Genomic DNA, 20,490 nt, shown 5'->3' with positions numbered 1-20,490 from the left:
ACACAACCACAGACCTTAGTTAGGTATCTTACACTTCCCAATTTTCCTACTTGATACAGGCCCACATTTCTCATCTCGCTGAAGTCTTAGCCTAGCAAAGTCGTTGCATTTGAAGGATGACACTGCTTTACCACAGACCCAGCACAGAGTTTTCACCGGTCCTTGCAATGCTATCACTATCATAGATGAACCTCGGGTAAGGAACTAGGACTCCATACGCTGTTCTAAAAGTTTGACTTCAGGAAGTTTTCCATATTGTTGATTTCCTCTCACTCACTCTCTGTACTTGAGGCAGACGTTTCCGGAAATTTCCACTCAACAGGATATAGAGGAAAGGGTTAGCACTGCTGCTGGCATAGCTGAGACAGACGGAGAGGCAATAGCTCACGTAGAAGGCTAGTGTGGGCTGCGGCACCTGCAAGTTCACCAGCTGAAGCACGTGATAGGGCGCAGCACTGAGGACGAAGACTGCCACCAGCACCAGCACCATCTTTGTCAGCTTCATCACTCTCTGCCTTGGAAGGCTGGGGTTGTAACTACCCAGGAGAGAGACACAGCATGAACTACCACAGAAATTACAGGGCATGGATTTCTTAGAACTTTAAACAGCTCGTAATGGCTTGAAAGCATATATTTCTAATTAGATTTTTTTCACATCATATTTTTATTCTTTAGGCAGTTACCCAAAGGAGAAACCATTCAACCCATTAGTTTATGAATACAAGGCATCTGGAGCCATTCACCCATTTCATCATTGTCCTCAATATATTTATTTTTTTTTAAACAGTTCATAATGGCTTTGCAGTGAAAAAAAAAGTCCACTTTTATATTCCAACTTCAGAGAACTGGGAAAAGGCAGTTTTTCATTCCTGTTCTACACATCTCAATGTTCCGAAGTTGAGTTATTTTTGAGAAACAAGATGAATAGTATTGAAATAGAACTCAGCTTTGGATGTAAGTATAGTTGAGCACATAGTAATGTAAATATTTGCTTACATAAAATAACATTGTTATAGATATGTTGACACCCCCTTTTCCAGGAGCTAGAAATGAATTTCCCCATTATTCCCTTTAGGAGGTTGGGCCATATTTACTCCTAAGAATATAGAAAGAGGTAAATAGTAATTTTACAGTGAAGAAACATGGCACACTACTTAAACCAAGTGATCAAGGCTAATGTTACATGACCATCATGTAATAGCTGATATTTGGGATGAGAAGTTGTCTCCCACCCTCAAACACCTAACTACAGACCAAACATGATAATTGTATCAGGAAAACATGGAAGGAAGCCAATCTATCTTAGGACTATCAAGGCCACACAAAGCATGGAAAGTGGTAGGCACTGTCACGGACCAGAGGAGACTGGAGAAACATGATCATTAAATACAACATGTCACGCTGCACTGAATCTTGGAATAGGAAGAAGACTTTAATGGAAAAAGCAGTGAAGCATAGTGAAAGGCGGAGCTGTTAATAGTAATGCATGATGGCTAATTTCTTAATAAATATATCATGATATACTTATTGTATATGTGAATGATGCATGTACATATGAATAATGGAGAAATGGGGGAAGGGCATATGATTCTCTATGCTAACTTTGCTTTTCTGTAATTTGAAAATCATTCTAACATACAAAATCATGTCATGTTTAGAGTTTAATAACAATTTCCTTGGGAAACAGATAAAAAAATCTTATAAATAATAGTTTAAAAGTCTGGGAGTTGAAGATCCTTTTAAGACCAATAACTCTGAATTTGACAGAGTAGGCCCAGACATTCTTTATCTTTTTACTTTTGAGGCCTACGTGGACAGTGTCAACTTTGTTCGCTAAGACACTGGTAGAATTTCTGAGAAAAGTATGAGGAGAAAAATTATTTGATTTGCCTTATGGTTTTATGAGAGCTCAGAGATTCTTTCCAGCTGCCTTTATCTCAATTTCCATATGATTCTATTTCATCCTTCCCACCAACTCAGGATCAAGTGATGCATTTAGAAAATATTTTTTTCTATAACTTTGGCTATTTTCCTTTCCCATTCTGAATAGATTACCTTTTAAAAAAGGTAATCTTTTTACTTAAAAATTTAAGAAAGTCAATAAAGTTGTAAACCAATAGACTTTAAACTTTTGTTTCCTGGAATTGCCACAAATGTGGATGAATGGGCTAAATTATTCATATACACTTAAATAAATCCCCAGTGCTACATTTAATGTACATGGAAACCAGGGATCTTATCTTTCTGGAAGAAACACAAAAATCTACTCAAAGCATTCAATTTAATAACAATTTTTGTTTAACATTTTACATAATTATTAAATTATTCATTTGAACATCTTGGTGTGCACAGTTTCAAATTGAATATAATTTATATTTATTTATGGCATTTGAAACCCATGTATTTTTAAGGATCCTTCTAAATATTTTCATTAGATAAGTCTAGTTTTATTAATTCCTAATTAATCTTCCTCTACTATGAATAAGACCCTTTGCTTCTAATTAGATGCTAATGAAATCATTCTTCTCTAATAAAAAATCAGAACACAGAAACTAAAAGGCCAGACACATCTCAGATATAAACAAATGCACAGAATTCTGAAAAATGTAAAGCTCAAAGAATGAACATTATCAATACAAACTATAAATTATTCTTTTTTGTGGAACTGAGATTTGAACTCAGGGCTTCAAGCTTCCTAGGCTGGTGCTCTACTACTTGAGTCAAATCTCCAGCTCTGCTTTTTGCTGATTATATTGCAGATGGAGTCTAGTGAACTTTTCCGTCCAGGCTGGCCTTGAACCATGTGATTCTCCAATTCTTGGCCTTCTGAGCAGCTTGGATTATAGGCATAAACTGCCCAGCACCTGGCTTAAACTATACTTTATATAGAATTTTGAGTTATGATTATATTTTTATAAAACAACTACATCAATGATTTTAGCATTTATCACCGAGAGATCCTCAAATGCCTCTTTTAGAATATCTTATTTTCAGACCATGACTTATTTAGACATATAATATACCCCCCCTTTTTAAACATTTTTTACTTTTACTTTTTTTTTTACTTTTACCTTTTTTTAAACTTTTTTTACACCCCCTCCTTTTTTTTCTCAAGTGATTGATGCTTAAATTTCTGGTTTAGATATTTTGTGATGTCTGAATTGTTCTTTTAACAAAAAAAGCAAATAAAGCATATACTTACCATCGGGCATCCTTATTCTGTTGATACATCTCCCAAGTATAGCATAAAATTAAAATATAACACAACAAAATTAAGGGTAAGGGCAAAAAGAAAGTTGTTATTGTCAAATAAAGGGTATACCTGTGAAATAAGAAAGAAGCACAGACAGAAGACACACACACACACAGAGGACAACTATTATATTAATTGCAATAGCTATGGGCATTTATTGTGCATGAATTATGAGTCTTGAGTTCAGAGCACAGAATAAAAGAAAAGCTTTGGAGGCCATTCTGTAGAGAAATCCTACTTTTCATTATCCATTGACAATGATGCTTGACCCTTCTCTAATCACTCAACTACCTTGACTGAAAAACAGAGACTACTTATAATTATCATCGTTACCTTTCATGTTAGTAACACAACATATAAAGTAGATACTTGTCTAAGCACTTTGAATTAGCCCATGGAATCTGTGCAACCCCATTAGCACACTGCCCCTGTGTCCTTATGTGAAAGAAGAGACAGCACATATACCCAGCTTGCACCTGACACAGATGGCATTGGAGCCTTGAGCAGTAGCTGGATTCCAGAGCCTTTGCTGATATCCAAGGCTCCAGATGACTACTTAGCAGACCTGGGGGAGGGCCTACTGTTAAATCAGCTAGTCTTTCCTTTGTGCTTTCCAGAGAGAATTTTCAGGTATGCCAACCCCTTTCCTGCACAGATGTCAGGGATTATCTTTTCTAGAAGGGTCCTGGCTTTGGTGAAAGGAACCAGGCCCAGATTTTGAATGAGTGATGTGGCCGAGGAGGCGCCTGGGACCAGAGGGGTGCTACGCGCAGCTAGTAGCATCAGGCTCAACTGATCTGAACAACTTGAGCCCGGGAGGAATGACAGAGGTTGCATTCTCACAATGCCCTTTGCTAATCCATGAAAAACAGATGAAGAGCAGCTGTTGATATAAATGGCTAATCATTTGTTCCTGTGACTCAGGCCAAAGCTTGAGCTGAGGCTGAGTATATAAATATGTTTTCCTTTTAGGTAGCTTGGGGCCCTTGATAGTCTCTGAGCCCTGCTGATGATCACTTTACATTTCAGTTGGCTGATGATTTCTGTTCAAATTAACAATCAATCCTATCCATGTTGTGTTATTCTGGACTAAATGCATTCCTATCAAATCTGCATGCTGAAATCCTAAACTCTCCAGTGTTAGATAGTGTTACAGGGTGAAGACTTTGAGAAATAATGAGGCACTAGAGTTTGCTTCCTGTTTCCTTCTCCCTCATCATGTAAAGAGAAAAGGAGGGCTTTGCAGCTTACAATCTGGAAAAGAGCCTTCTCTGGAAACTGACCACATCAAGCAGCTTGATCACGGGACTTGCAGCCTTCAGAAGAGTAAGAAATGAATTTCTGCTGTTTAGGAATTAACTGGTCAGTGGCACTTGGTTACAGCAGCCCAAACTGAGACATGCACTCATGTCAAGCTTAATAAATGCCTTTTTACTAGTCGAGTGAGAGAGTGGGAAAAGCACTCTGCCAGACTGACTTGAGCAATACATATAAGAAGTACCTAGCCAGAGGAGTGCTCAAAAACGTTAGCCATAGATTCTGATGATGTTCCAAATTTCAAGTAGAAAAAATATTCCCTTATTTTTTTCTTTACTAAGTTTGAATATAAGAATTATTGTGCTAGTTTCCTCCTTCCCTCTCTCCCTCCTTCTTTCTCCTTTCCTTTCCTTTCCTTCATCTTGGGGCTTGAACCTCAGGGCCAGGGTACTATCCCTGAGCTCTTTTTGCTCAAGGCTAATGCTCTACTACTTTAAGCTACAGAGCCGTTTCTGGTTTTCTGGTGGTTTATTGAAGATAAGAGTTTCACAGTCTTTCCTGCCTGGGCTGGCTTTGAACTGCAATCCTCATATATCAGCCTCTTGTGTAGTTAGGATTACAAGCATGAGCCACCAATGACTGGCTTACTGTGCTAGTTTCTGTGTCATTAATTTCCTAAAGATTTTATAACAAACGACCACAAAATCGAATGGCTTAACATACCCAGAAATTTATTCTGGATGCCAGAAGTCTGTTCCTTTTGGAGTTGAAGGAGACTCAGAGCTCCCCCCCCCCGATTTCTTGTCATTCTTGTCAATCTTTAGTGTTCTTTGGCTCATAAATACATCTTCAGGACAGCAGGACTCAGGGCCCACCCTAATCTAGTATGTCTGCAACCTAGTTTGATTCTGTCTGTAAGGACCTTCTTTGCAAATAAGGTCACATTCACAGGTATGCTGGTAGGTTAGGACTTTATGGGGAAATCACAGTTCAGGCCAACTACAATTACATAGTGATCTAGTTTAAGTCTGGTTATCACTGCGCCTCTTCTTGGGAATTATTCTCCTTCCTTGCTCTCTGCAATCCTGCCGAATCTGGCTGCCATGGGTCTCTCCATCCATAGTTAAATCTTTGTGCACACTGAGGTTGCATGATGAAATTCGAGATCTTTTCACAAGGTGGCTCTATCCTTCAAATCATACCATCACCTGGGTTGCGTTAAATAAAAATCTAAGCAGGAAGACTGGTGAGAAGAGGATTCCCAAGGACCCTCTCCATGCTGCTCATGTGTTGACAGGAAGGATGAAGTACTTCACAACTTAATTCAACTCTATTTTTCTTGTTTTTTTCACAACTTACCAGAGTACATCATCAGGGGATGTTAAATCAAAAGCACAACTCTCGATGCCGTCTTTAAATTTGATGACTTTTGAGTAGATCCAGACAGGCAATGCCAGCAGAAAGGAAGCTGCCCAAAGGCCCAAATTGATGCGGATAGTCTTGTACCTTGTTCTCCAACTTGTCAGTCGAAATGGTTGGACGAGAGCCAAGTACCTGCAAAGCCAGTTAAGAAGGGTTTGCGAACAATCAATAAAAGCACTGAGCTCCAAGGATGAAAGGTTCATGACAAGAGTAAATTATTAGTATTATTATCCTCCCCGAAGCACACCTCTATCATGGCAAAAGAAAGTTATATTTTTTAAGAGCTTGCTGATACCCACAGAGAAAACAACTCTTAACCTTGCAAAGATGAATAAACCACTCATGGAAACAGCTGCCGATTCCCAAGCACATTGAGCATGGTACAATTCTGCATTGCCAATGTCTTCATTTTTCTTTTTAATTTTAATTGTAAACATGATGTACAGAGGGGTTACAGTTGCATAAGTCAGGAATTGAGTACATTTCCTTTTAAGCTGTCATCTCTTCCCTGGTTTTCTCCCAGTTTTTTCCCTCCTGAGCCCTGTCCCTCACAAGTTGTATACTTCATTTTCTACATAGCGTCTAGTGAGTATAATTCTGAGTAGTTTTTACTGACATACAGGCAGGAAGGAGGAAGGGATAAGGGCTGCTAGGAGAGTCCCTCAGCAGGACTCTGGTTTTACATTATGGCCCCCAGGCTCTTGGAAGTTTAGTTCACAGAATTCTCAGGGCAGATGAACAGTGTGACTGGTATAGCCAACACAGATTCCTCAGGGAGTTTGGCCTAGAGATGAGGGACTGGGGAGAGGAAATGGGATAATTTCATTGGGGAAGGGGGAGCATTCTTGCTTTTTCTTCCCTTTATGGAGCCAGAAGGAAAAAAAAAGAGAATATCCATTATTCAAAGTTGAAATGGTGACATCTCAAATATATTTGGCCCTTCAGCAAATCATAAAATAGCTAACTGAAAGCTGAAGAATGCAGAGGAGAGCTGAAATTCAGAAAGAAGGCTGTCTGAGAGAGTAATTTTGCTGGGGTGTGGATGAGGGTGTGTAGTAGTTGAAGGTAGTATTCGTAGGAACAAACCCTAAAATGTTAGGAGCAGCACCTATGCCCTGAATTCAAGCCCCAGGACTGGAAAAAAGAAAAAAACCCAAAATAATCAACGTAGAATGAGAAGACATTTGTTTTGGCGTATGGTTTCTGAAGGTTTGCTCCATGACTGCTGATTGGTCCCATTTTTCTTGGAGGGGGGCGGGGCTGTTGCAGGGCATGGCCAGGAGCACATGGCAAGGCAAAACTGCTTACCTTGTGACCTGAAGGGAGAGGGGAGAGGAAGGGACCCAAGTTCTGTACCACCTCAAGGGCATGTCCTCAGTGACTTAAAGGCATCCCACTAGCTTCTACCTGCTACAGGTTCCAGGTTCCACTGTCCTCCAATAACACCATCCTTGGAACCAGGCCTTTAACATCAAGGCCTTTGGAGGACGTTCACGTTCTTCAAGTTATTCCCCCTTTCAGGGACAAGAACACACTGTTCTACCTGCCTCTCAGGTAGAACTTCCTCTATTCACGTCCGCTTACCCTTCCTTCAAGTGCCTACATAACTGTCTTTCTCTCAAAGAAGCCTTCTTCAGCCACATCCTCCCACACAAGAGGATCCATGACTGTCAATGTAAATCAGGAAAACTCTGCTTTTCCTTCCTACAGTGTCTCACTGTGTGAAAATGAATCTGATTCTCCTACGTGACCTCACTTGTGTACACCACTGTGGAAGGGAAGAAGAATAAGTCATTGATTGCATTTTCAGGCCACAACTTCTTCCTCCTAATATGTAGTCCCTTCGCTTGATGAATGCATGAAGAAAGGAAGGAATAGGGGATTCTGGCTTCTATTTATTGACTTTTGCTGTGTAAGAAAATTTATTTACAAAAGTAGCCCCTGAGTAGTTTTTATCTAGAAGCAAATATTTTGGATGATTACAATTATTTCATATTACTATCAAGGTAGAGATCCATAATTATATTTTCTTACATATTTGTAGTTATTACTAATCAGAAACATGTACATAAAAGACATCAGAAAGTCTTGAAAGGCATGATCCATAAATAATAAGGCCTAATGATGGCATTGCCACGGGGTTATGGTCTTACAAAGAAAACAACTCTATTTGTCTCACAAAAAGATCAATTTAGTTGAACCTTATACATTTGATAGAGTTAGAATTATAAGAAATGACAGGAATACTATCTCTTGCTGCCTGATCTTGTAGAGTAAGGGCCAAGAGAAGGAAAGGTCTTGACCATCTTAACAGAAAAGTGAAATTTTAGCATCATATATATATATATGTGTGTGTGTTTGTGTGTGTATATATATATATATATATATATATATATATACCCTCCACAACCCAGCAACAAAAAAAGAATATAGAATATGCTATTCAGGTATATAGGACAGACTATGCACGTGCGCGCACACACATACACACACACACACACACACACACACATGACACATCCCCACCCACCAACAGTAGGAGTTATGGAATTAGTCTGTTCTAAGGAAGAATATGTCACTCATTTTATTTTTAGTGAAAAGTTTACAGCAAGATAAATACCCCCTACTCCCCACCTTTTTATAAGATCAATATTGTTGCCTCATGGTACACGCTATCAAAAGGTTTGAATTATCTTCAAGAATGAGATTAGTATTGTTAAGTCTATGTTGGATCTCATCTTTGCAGGGCTCTTTCTTTTGTACTGAGAAATTTCTTCTTGTTGTTGTTGTTTAGTTTTTCCTCAATACACAGCAGCGGCTGGCATTCACTGAGCTAACCATACCTACACAGTACATTAATTAAAAAATATGGCACAGTCCATATTTTGAGAATTCTTTTACAGATAAGCAGAAGGAGAGAAAAATGTGTGAAATTTCCCCATCACTGGTCATTTTGTCAGAGTGAATGATCTATATGACTTTGTCATTCCTTTGTTTAATCCATCTCAAGAACTTTTGTTACTTTTTGGGGTGGGGTCCGGTCGTGGGGCTTGAACTCTGGGTCTGTGCACTGTCCCTCAGCTCTTCAGCTCAAGGCTAGTGCTCTACCACTTGAGCCACAGCGCCACTTCCAGCTTTTTTCTTTTTGCTTATGTGGTGCTGAGGAATCAAACCCAGGGCCTCAGGCATGCAAGGCAAGCGCTCTACCACTGAGCCACCTTCCCAGCCCACTTTTGTTACTTTCTTTCATCCAAGAGTCTACTTGGGAAGAAGTCCTGATGAGCCAAGGGGAATTCAGCACCTCCTTCAAGACAGTCATTTGTTCATTCATTCACAACATTCATTCATTTTGCTTTCTAATACTTTATGATTTTGTGAACTTTTATCTTGCAGTGAACTGTAAATATAACTCAGACCAAAAAGAAAATTTGCGAAAGTAGAGAGTTTAGTGTTTTACATTTCACATTTTAAAAAGGGGCCTCTGTGAATGTCAAAAAAAAATGCTCCTAAAGAAGCAGGCCTATAGTTAAACAAAAGAACTTTGTCCTTAAATACCAACACTATCAGGGCTTAATTGGAATGACCATGGTGGCTCTGCCTTGCATTAGGATACTTTCAAGTGTCTTCACTTACCTATCCACACTCATCACAGTCATGATGGCGCTGCAGGCAAACTGGTTGCAGGTATCCAGGGATGTGATGATGGTGCAGAGAGGGCTCCCGAACACCCATTCTCCTCCTCGAGCCCACTGGTGAATAAGAAAAGGCATCCCGATGATGTGGACCAAATCAGCCACAGCCAGGTTGCAGATATAAATGTCAGGGACTGTTTTTCTCTTGGACCTGCAAGAAAGGAAGGAAGCCAGATTAAAGATTAGCATTGGAAGTACACACCTTCTTCAACATATGCCATCTTGACAAATTTTTTTGTGTGTTGGTCTTAGGGCCTGAACTCAGGGCCTGTGCTCTATCCTTTTGTTTTTGTTTTTGGGTTTTTTTTGGCCAAAGGTTGAGCCCTACCACTTGGACTTCACTTCCACTTCTAGCTTTTTGTTGGTTTCTTACAGTTACAAATCTCAGAGACTTTCCTGCCCAGGCTGGCTTTGAACAGCCATCTTCACCTCTCAATCTACTGAGTAGTTAAGATCAAAGGCATACGCCACTGACATATTTCCCCAAACATCTTTCCAAAATTTTAATTGCCTTAATGAATTTATGTTAAAAGGAAAACAGACACAGATGCTCTAGGCTTGCCTACTTAAACATGTTGAATTATTTATATGAGAACTAACTGTGGTGGTTTGAAAAATTTATGGGCTTACATAAATTATTTGATATTTCTTTCAATAGAATCAAATTCACTCTGAGTGCTGAACTTAATAAATGGCTCCTAGAAATTAAAATATGGTAGAAACAACAGTGGGAAGCATTTGAAATTAGGACACAAAAGCACAGTGAAGCCTTGACTACTAGTCTTGTTAATGGAGACCACCATGTTGTGCCAGATACTCAAGTACTATGAAGAATTCCACAGGGAATTGAAGTCCCTGACAACAACCAACCAGCCCTGCTTTTCCAGGAATGAGAGGTTAGATTCTCGAACTCCACACAAGACTTTAGATGATGTAACCCTGAAGGAAAACTCCACTGCAGCTTTATGAGATAGACCCTGAGACAGGACCAGCCACTGAAGCTGTTCCTGGAATCTGACCCTTGGAAAGTATGTGATAATACGTTTTTTATTGCTTCAAGCCATTAAATTTGGGCATGAATTATAACAACTGTAAAAACACGTCAGCAAAAAGTTTAGTCTACTCATCTGTAGCACTCAAAACAACCAAACAATAAAAAATAAATGCTTTCCATTGTGCAATACATTTTTTCCATCAGAGCTGAGGTCATTGTTATAATTCATTATAAATATAAATATTCCAACAAAATCTAATTCAATAGCCAAGACCCCTAGTAAAAAGTTTGAAATCCAGGAGGTCTGGAATTCCGAAGAATGTGAAAGCAATGAACTGATGGCACTGACAATCACCTTACGCCCCCTGCTGGTAAGGCAGAGAAATGAATGCCACACAGCCTAGGCTTACCAAGTTTTCTTGCTGCTGTAAGATTGTGTGTGTGTGTGTGTGTGTGTGTGTGTGTGTGTTTGCGTGCGCATGCGCGCACACACGTGTTCCAGTGCGGAGGGCCCTGTGCTCTGCTTGGCTTTTTCACTCAAGTCTGTTACTCTACTGCTGGAGCCACAATTCCATGTCTGGCTTTTGGTGGTTAATTGGAAGTGTTACAGATTTTTCTGGTCTGGCTGGCTTTGAACTACAACCTTCAGATCTAAGCCTCCTGAATAGCTAGGATTACAACATTTTACTAAACTGTTTTTTTTTAAGCAGAAATTTAAAGCTAAAAACCAGCATTCAAGAAGCTAACACATTCAATAATACTTGGTATCTCTATCTGGAAGATGCTGTTCATGAATTAGAAAAAGTCATCATTGCGGTCCAGTTATGTATCAGGCATAATACTGTGCTCTGGGGTTGCAAAGCTAATGAATCTACAAACTCTGTCATGAAAACACTTGTAGTCTAGACATACTTAAATGAACAACTACATTCCAATTTGATGAGACAAAGCTAGAGATATGCACAAAGCAGGCTTCTTGGTAGAGGAGGCATGTGAACTGAGAACAAATAAGCATTTGGAAAACATGGAAGAATAAGTCTAAGATTATGTCACAATTTCTGGTTTAGTTTAGAGCTATTATTCTGTGCTTAGAAGCTATTCTATGTCTCCATCATTCATTGGCTGAAATTTGTGAACTGCCTCTAGATGTCACATGTAAATTGTCAAGTTATTATGTAAAGCAGACTGTGAGAGGCCATGGTTTCTTTGCCCAGGTCTAGGCAACATGTACTGTATGGGGAATTACTGCCATGGAGTTTTTACTCAGGAGCTGCACTCTGTTCATTGTTGGTGCCATCAGTATCTCAGGCTGGTTCTCTGTCTGAGAAGGTTGGTGACTCTCATCAGAATGGGAAAGAGGGAGAGGAGACTTGAGGAAAGGATAATGTCAACCGAAGAGCAGTCAAGAGACTATACTTGGTCTTTAATTCTTTGCCTGCTCTAGGCCATTGGGGGAGGGCAATGGAAATGGGGAGGGACAGTGAGAGATACAAGGAATCATGTAGACTTCATGTTAATAAAACTCATCAACGTTGGCCTATGAATATGTCATTTGCATATAAAGTTGGGTATAATCTTGTGTTTGCTTATGCCCTAATTGCAAGAATTGGACTCCTCAGGGCCTTTTCTTCCTCTAGACAAAGTTATAGCAATTTTATGGTTGAGGACAGTGCAGATCATTAACTGGCAATCAAAAAGAATTAAAGAGCTGTTATGGTGATTCACCCTTAAGTCTCAGCACTTGGGAGGTTGAGGCAGAAGGGTCCTCAGTTTTAAGCCAGTTAGGCTGTATAGTGACATACTTTTATTATTATCATTATCATCATCATTATTGTTGTTGTTGTTATTTTTGGACAGTCCTGGGTCTTGAATTCAGGGCCTGAGCACAGTCCCTGAGCCTCTATTGCTCAAGGCTAGCACTCTACCACTTGAGCCATAGCACCACTTCTGGCCTTTTCTGTTTAGGTGGTACTGAGGAATCAAACCCAGGGCTTCATGATGCTAGGCAAGTGCTCTACCACTAAGCCACATTCCCAGCCTAGATTCTATTTTTTCACAAGAAGAATTAAAATGTTCTAGACATCGTTTTTCAAAGCACAAAGAAAAATCTGAAGCAATATAATATGTTACATTTACTGTTGCTTTATTGAATGTGACAGTCCAGAAATTAAAAATAATAAAGTAGAAATGATAAAATTTCTAATCATCCAACCTCTATTGATTTTCAGATTTAATCTATCTTCTGATTTCTATTGCCTAACTTCATTAGATCTCTATCTCGTATAACCCAAACACTAGAAAGAAAACACTGAATAATATGTTTTTCATATTGTTAATAGCCAGAGCTAATGCTCACTAATCTGAGCAATGATAAAATAAATTATGGCATTCTAACATTATATGATGCAGCTGTTAAATATCATAGTTTGGAAGAACAGTCACATATGAAAATGCTTATACTGTTTCTTTAAGAAGAATATTGAATTTGTATTTAGCCTGACTCCAAAATTATTTAAGCATTTGTTTAAAAAGTATGACAGACTAGTACGTCAAGTGAACACATGATGATGTACTTGATATGACTGAATTTTAGAAATCTTATCTTTATTTTTTTACCACTTTCTAGAATTTCTATTCAACTCTATTCTATTCTGATTATCTTGTATAGTCAGAAATATATATGTATTTGGATTAAATATGACAAATATACAATCTCATATTCAGGCTACCATGATGGCTATTTACTAAATGCATTCCACTCATTTTAAGATCTTTATTCCTCGGTCCCTTTGTCAATTGGCTGCTGACTAGTTTGGCCGATTGGAGGCACTGGTGGGAAACTTGAGAGCAGGAGGGAGAAAGCAGGATGGGTTTTTCTCTGCTCTGCTGTTCACATCCCAGGCAGTGGCTGCATCCTTACCACAGTTCCAATCCCTTCCTGCAAGCTCATAGTCCCAGATCCCATCAACTGTGGCTTCAATTAGATCCACAAGATAGTCAAGAAACTTGAACTCTATACAGTACTCTTTTCCTTCAGCTACAAGAAGGAAAGAAAGATGGAAGAAGTGGACAAGTGCAGCAGGCAAGTAGAGGTAAACTACAAACATTTCTGTGTTCACTCAGCAGTATTGCCTTCTCGACACTTCCTGATTACTTTGATTTTCTTTCTTGGAAGTTATACTTTAAGCAGTATCTGTTTTTAGCCTAGTTTTAAAGTTTGAGATAGGGTCTCCCTAAGCAGCCCAGCTGTGTCTTGAAATCAGCCTCTCAAGTATTGAGATTATAAAGTTGTACTACCTTGCTCATCCAAAGTATTTTTGTAAGTTTTTTTGTGTGGTATTGGGAATCAAACCCAGGTCCTTGCAAGGCAAATGCTCTTCCACCAAAATACATCCCTCGGCCTTACTTATTGTTTTAATTCTATATTTGTAAGTCTGACCCTTTCTCCTAGATTATAAGCTTTTGGAGTCAGATGTTGTTGTGATTTCTTCTTTGGCACTTTCATAACCCCTTGGACAGTGCTGGGCATGCAGTATGTATTTGAATAATACCTACTGAGTTGAACTGCTTCTAGTCCTTTAAAAAATTAAAGTGCTTGATGTTCATAACATTGATCCATTCTAGCTAACTGCAAAGACACCAACAGTAACACTTTGAAAGAGAGCTGTCTGGTAAGAAGCTACCTGGCCAGTGAGGAGCCTTCTCTGTGGTGGTAAATCTATGTCATTATTTTGAGGGCTGCTGGGGCTCTTAATTGGTCTTGAGAAGATTCTTCTATCCACAAAGTAAAGCCAAGACAGACATCTTTATAATTTCAATTGTTTGTTTATCACCAGAACAGCATCGAATTCAGAATCACAGGATTTATGTCTGTTTGCCAGGTCTGCCACGTCTTGACTCTGGGATGTTTTAAATGCGTCGACAAGGGTGTATTTTAGTATAATATGCTTCAAAAAAGGTTTATTGCAGCTATGTATTAAGATAATATGGAAAGCAAATACTAGGCAGTACATTTTTTATGACATATAAATATATGTAAACATCTTTAAAAGGACAGTGATAAGTATGATCAGAGACCATAACAAACATCTGGCATTTATTAAAACCAGTAGAACTTAAATCTGAAAACAATCAGAATGTCCTCTGCAAGCACATACAGACTCATATGCATATACACATGATTAATTTCATTCATGCATAGTATAGGCAGGAGTGAAGAAACTCCAGGGAGTAAACTTTTAGAACTGTTACCAGACAGTTTAACAACATAATTATCAGGAAGCTAAAACAAGTTTGAATAGGTAGATACTTGGTGGGGGAAGCAGATGAGGAGAAAGATGGAACTGGGGAAGAATATGGTCAGAATTCTCAATGTACATATGTGATAAAGAAAGTGAGAAGCATAAAATGCATTTGGGGGGCAAGGGGTAACTGGGTTTGGGGTGAATAATGAAAGAGGTGACTCTGATCAAGAAGTACTGGACAGATAAATGGATCTGCTAAATAACCATCCCCAACAAAATGGTGGGACCAAGGACAAAGGGTGAACCAATGCAACAGAGATCTCACAAGACAATATGCTGGACATGATCTGTACAACAGAGGATAGGGTAGGGGGAGGGAAAGTGGGAGAAAACTGAGGGATGGGTAACAAGTTCAACAAGAAACGTACTCACTACCTTACTTATGTAGCTGTAACCTTGGTTTGCATTGGCAGCACATATACTGAAATGTATCTGTAACCCCGTTGTACATCACCTTGACAATAAAATAAAAAAATAGCAACCCTCCCCCCACCGCCAGTCAGTCATGTGACATTTAAGAAAGTATGAAAAAGAAGGCAATCTAGGATAGAAATAGTATTACGTAGCAATGGAGCAGGGGTATATAAATTCTAAGTCTGTTTTGTCAAGTTCCTAGAAAGTGCTCTTTCCTTATGTATCAAATTAATTAATTAATTTTTGCAGTCTTTTGGAGAAAGGGGGTAGTGCTCTAAATTAGGAGGGGGACATGGAACAAAGGCAGAGGTCCTGGGGAGTAGATGTGGTCTGTATGGTGATAGGCTACTTGGAGGGGAACAGTTCATTATCTGTGCTACCTGCATCTTCAAACTGATCAGCTAGAATTTCACCCAAGTGAGTGACTAAAGGATTTCCTTCGTCAGCCCAAAGAGGTCAGCTTAGAATAACTCTTACTGAATGGGAAATAAAACAACTACATTGAAATTTTAGCCCCAGTGAGAAGCTTATATTGAGAGATGGAGTTAATGGTTTTCAGATGAAACCATATATCATCCCTTCAGATGATTCTTAAGTGTGGCTAAGATTGAGGATCACTGCTTTAAAAACTCACTGAGCAGCAATAAACTTTGGTCTACATTTACCATTCTGAGATTTACAACTCAGGTATTATTTTATTTTTATTATCTGCAACTACTTGTACAAAGGGCTTTCAATTCTAAAATTTATGAGTATAACGCATCTCCACCTGGGTCACCCCTTCCATCATTCTTCCCTACACAAAATCTACTCCAACCCTACCCAATAATAATGAAAATATCTGTAGAATCCTCTTTTGATTATTTTTAGCAAATATTTTAGAAGCCAGAATTTATGAAGCAAAATCCTGGGGGCCTCATTTGATTCTTCTGGAGACTTTAGAACGTATTCTTAAATTATCAAACAAAAAAGAAAGAAAACTCTTACCTTATTATAGTGAATACAATGAGGATGTTGCCAACCAGCCCTGTGAAGCAGATAATCCCAATCAAGGAAGGAAGGATGACTGTGTCCACAATGCTGGGGGTTTGATAAGCAAAGTCATTATCCCAGGATTTGTTGAAAAGTTCGGTAGAGGTATTCATTGTTCATGAACTTCCAGCGTTAAAAGCTGGGAAGTAATAGGAAGTTGATTTGCTTCCAAAGTCTCCTCAATATTGATTCTCTTCACATAATTAAAACTGCATTCATTGGAGCCTCCTTTGCACCAAGACTTCATGCAGGATGGCAGTAAAAGTATGTTTGGTCCCTGTTTGTAATGATTCTACAAATTGCAAAAGAAAAGGGCAAACAGCAAATATGGAACATCATGAGAAATACCATGATAGGCTTCATATCTTACCACACCTTACTGTAGTTCACACTTTACATACGCTATTATATACTTTCTACATACTTGATACATACTGTAATACATACTTTACATACTATAGTCCATACTTTTTGAGCAGAGCTAATACTCACCCAGCACACATTGCTACCCATGGTTTACAGCTTACATTTGTTGTTATTGACCTGTAGGTCTATTTGTACTGGCTAACATATCAGCAACATGTATATTGGTAAACATAGTTTTGCTTTAAAGTTCATGGGGTCTGCCCAACTGTGATTGTTTAGGAATGGAATGGATAAGACTTCTGGAGATAATTTCTTAGGTTGTCTAAAGGAGGAGAGTCAGCTCAGCAAAGGATAACTGTGGGAAGTGAAGCATATTGCGATCCGTGGAGGCAACATGTATAAAGAAGTATGCAGATATTACGAGGAAAATGATAGATGGGTTGAATGCCCAGAGAACAGGAAGTATTATTTAATCAGAAGGAATTGTCTGCTTTTTTTTTTTTTTTTGCTTATTGAGCCCAGAAAGTCTCTTTGTGTATGGTTGTATTCCGGTGAGGGGTCCTCTGAGGAGCTTGTCATGATCATGAAAATGGATGACAAGTGGACATATTCTCTAGGAGATGGGGAGGGAAATTGAGGGAATTGGTGGAGGTTGGAGAGAAAATTATGAAAGGGTGGACATGGGTCAAGAAACATTGTGCCCACAAGCTGACATGTGGAATTGAAACTCCTTTGTACAACTACTTGTAGATAATGAAATGATTACAATGAAAGAGTTTTGGGTAAAAGCCTTTTTAAATATATTTATTTTTTTAAAAAAATATGCAGGAAGAATTTCCTATCAATCAACCTAAGTTAATAAACAAAACCAAACAGAACTTCAGTATTTGTATAGCCAAAGAAAAGACATTTTAGAACGCTCAGGTTTTGGGTACATAAATTGGGTTACATAGATTAACCTTCCCACTGAAAATAATAAAATACACTGGATGATGATGATGATGATGATGATGTGTGTGTGTGTGTGTGTGTGTATGTGTGTGTGTGTGTGTGTGTGTGTCTCAGGAGAGACAGACACAGAGAGAAATGTAGGATGTTTTAGTTTGTATATACAGCAACTTAAAAGTGAAAAACAAAAAGTGATTGACTTAATAATATCTTTTCTTTTTTGGGGGGGGTCCGGTCGTGGGGCCTGAACTCTGGGCCTGGGTGCTGTCCCTCAGCTCTTCAGCTCAAGGCTAGTGCTCTACCACTTGAGCCACAGCGCCACTTCTGGCTTTTTTTCTTTTTGCTTATGTGGTGCTGAGGAATCGAACCCAGGGCCTCATGCATGTAAGGCAAGCGCTCTACCACTGAGCCACCTTCCCAGCCCGATAATATCTTTTCTTAATAAAGATAAAAGATCATTTTATGAGATCTTGGAATCCTAAGCAAGGGATATATACAGTTCAGAATGGGATGAGACACTACTCTAAATGCTATGATTGATGCTCCAGATAAGCCTAGAATGAGTCAAAATATTCAATGACATTGGAATGGACCAGTAAATGACTGACATAATCACAGAATGAAATACCTTAAAAACCCATTCTAGGTAAACACAACACATGGAGAGGTTTAAAAGCTAATAATTGGACAAAGCAAAAAGTCACATACTATGATTTCATTGATTTAGAAGTTAAAAGTATAGACAAGGATAATATATATTTTAAGGATACATAGAAAGATGATTAAAACAAAAAAGAAGAAGCAATAATAATAGTCACAGAGTTTTGTCCACTTCTCAAGACAGTGTGAGCTATGATTGTCACAAGATTCCAAGGGGACCCTGGTAAGACAACCATGTTCTAGGGGTGTTCAATGGCTAAAGGCTTTATGCAAGGCTTTGCATGTAATGTTAACAGTGAAAGTACTGGGAGAAAAAAATTAGTGTAACATTTCAGACATATGCTTTCAAGGCAATAACCAACTCTCTGTTATATTTTCCTTTCTTTCTTTTCTTTTTTTCTCTCTCTTTTTTTTTTTGTTAGTTGTGGAGCTTGAATCTAGGGCCTGATCACTGTCCCAGAGTTCTTTTGCTTAAGGCTAGTGCTCTACCGTTTGAGCCACAGCACCATTTCTGATTGTCTGGTGACTAATTGGAAATAGGAGTCGTACAGACTTTCCTGCTCAGGCTAGCTTTGAACCATGATTCTATAATCTCAGCTAGGTTTATGGGCATAAGCTCTCTTTTCTTTATTAACACTTTAGTCTTTATTTTTCTACTCTGCCTCTGTTCTCTTTTATTTTTCTATTCCATTATTTGAAACAAAAATTCAGCTAACATAAACATTAACTTGTGTTGTCTTTATGCTGAAATTTAATGCCAAAGTATTTACTAACAGCTATAGAGCCATTTTCAGGCAAAATAATGATAAATGAGTGAGTGGCTGAACTTATCAAAGGATTTCACATACAGCTATAGCCTGTCAGTGCATAATTTTGCTGTTGTTGTTTGTTTTTTGTGTGTTCTGGTACTGGAGCTTGAACTCAGAGCCTCATGCTCTCACTTAGCTTTTTCATTCAAGGCGGGTGTCCTACCCCGTGAACTACACCTTACTTCTGGCTTTTTAGTGGTTATTTGGAGATAAAAGTCTCACAGACTTTTATGCCCAGGCTGGTTTCAAATTGTGACCCTCAGATCTCAGTTTCCTAAGAAGCCAGAATTACAGGTATGAGCTACCAGTGCCAGCTCATATTGCTTTAAAAGCATCAGCACAGCTATTCATAGAAATCAGTGATATTAATTATTTCAATTTTCATTTTGCTATTTAGGTTGTAAAAAACCAATTTTAAGAGAAATTTTAGGAGATATGAAAACCTAGCATAATAATTTAATAACTTAAGATACATGACAAAGATTATCTTCCATGATAGCTGCTTTTAACTCATTTGTACAGGTCTGTAAAGAAAATTATACATTCAAATGAATAACTCTTTGGAACCTGCAATGAAATGCATTTTTGGAAATGATGATTTAAATTAAGACAAAGGCAAATGTTTCTCCAATGAATTATGCATAGTGGTTTCCATTGTCTCCAGATAATTTATGAATTTCAATATCTCTTCTCCAAATATACTCTCTAGAAATACAGCTTTCCATGTTTTAGTCAACAGGCACGCTAAATAGGTACATTTCCAACACCAATGGCTTCCTATCTAATATTTGTAAGTATAATCTTGTGATTATCATCTTTGGCTGCGCATGAATTCCTTTTAATGTTTAATAAAAGATAAGATATAAAAGGTAAGACTGAAAAGTCAGGGACTCCCTTCTTGAAGGCAATACCTGGACTACTGAAATCTGTCAATCCAAATTTCTTTAGCCCATCCACCTCTGCATATCTTTTGCTTGCTTCCTTTGTCTCCCAGGCCTCAATCCCCTGAAACATCTAGGAATGGGAAAGGAGGAAGCCCATTAAAAGCTCTGAAAGTAAATCTACAGCCTTGGTTCATGTCTCTTTGATGAACTTAATTACCCTAAGTAATCACTGTTCTTCATTTTTCTTTTTGTCAGTCGTGGGGCTTCAACTCTGGGCCTGGGCACTGTCCCTGAGCTCTTTAGCTCAAGGCGAGTACTGCTACCACTTGAGCCACAGCACCACTTCTGGTTTTCTGGTGGTTAATTGGAGATAAGAGTCTCAAGGATGTTCCTGCTCAGGTTGGCTTTGAAGTGCGATCCTGGTTTCTCAGCCTTCTGAGTAGCTAGGAATACAG

At 38.6% G+C, this 20,490-nt stretch overlaps 1 protein-coding gene across 1 annotated transcript; it reads right to left on the bottom strand.

Moving 5' to 3' along the window:
- Positions 1–222: 222 nt before the first annotated feature.
- Mchr2 (melanin-concentrating hormone receptor 2) lies at positions 223–16,481 on the bottom strand. Its single transcript, XM_013022379.1, has 5 exons — positions 16,324–16,481; positions 9,566–9,775; positions 5,870–6,064; positions 3,203–3,322; positions 223–536 (listed from the first exon to the last, which is right to left on the bottom strand). The coding sequence occupies exons 1-5, from the start codon at positions 16,479–16,481 to the stop codon at positions 239–241; spliced, it is 981 nt and encodes a 326-aa protein (XP_012877833.1). The 3' UTR covers positions 223–238.
- Between the last annotated feature and the right edge of the window lie 4,009 nt (positions 16,482–20,490).

This window comes from Dipodomys ordii, unplaced genomic scaffold, assembly GCF_000151885.1.
Source record: "Dipodomys ordii isolate 6190 unplaced genomic scaffold, Dord_2.0 Scaffold62, whole genome shotgun sequence".
Taxonomy (NCBI): Eukaryota; Metazoa; Chordata; class Mammalia; order Rodentia; family Heteromyidae; genus Dipodomys; species Dipodomys ordii.
Note: the sequence above shows the minus strand (reverse complement) of the source record. Positions and strands in the feature narration are given on the sequence as shown.

Bases quoted from the DNA above. Each gene is read 5' to 3' on its own strand.
- Mchr2 (XM_013022379.1), bottom strand. From the start codon at position 16,481: ATGAATACCTCTACCGAACTTTTCAACAAATCCTGGGATAATGACTTT. The intron at 6,065-9,565 runs GTAAGTGAAGAC...CTGGCTTTGCAG, and splicing joins ACTGTGATGAGTGTGGATAG to GTACTTGGCTCTCGTCCAAC. The intron at 537-3,202 runs GTAAGTATATGC...TCTCCTGGGTAG, and splicing joins CAGAATAAGGATGCCCGATG to TTACAACCCCAGCCTTCCAA.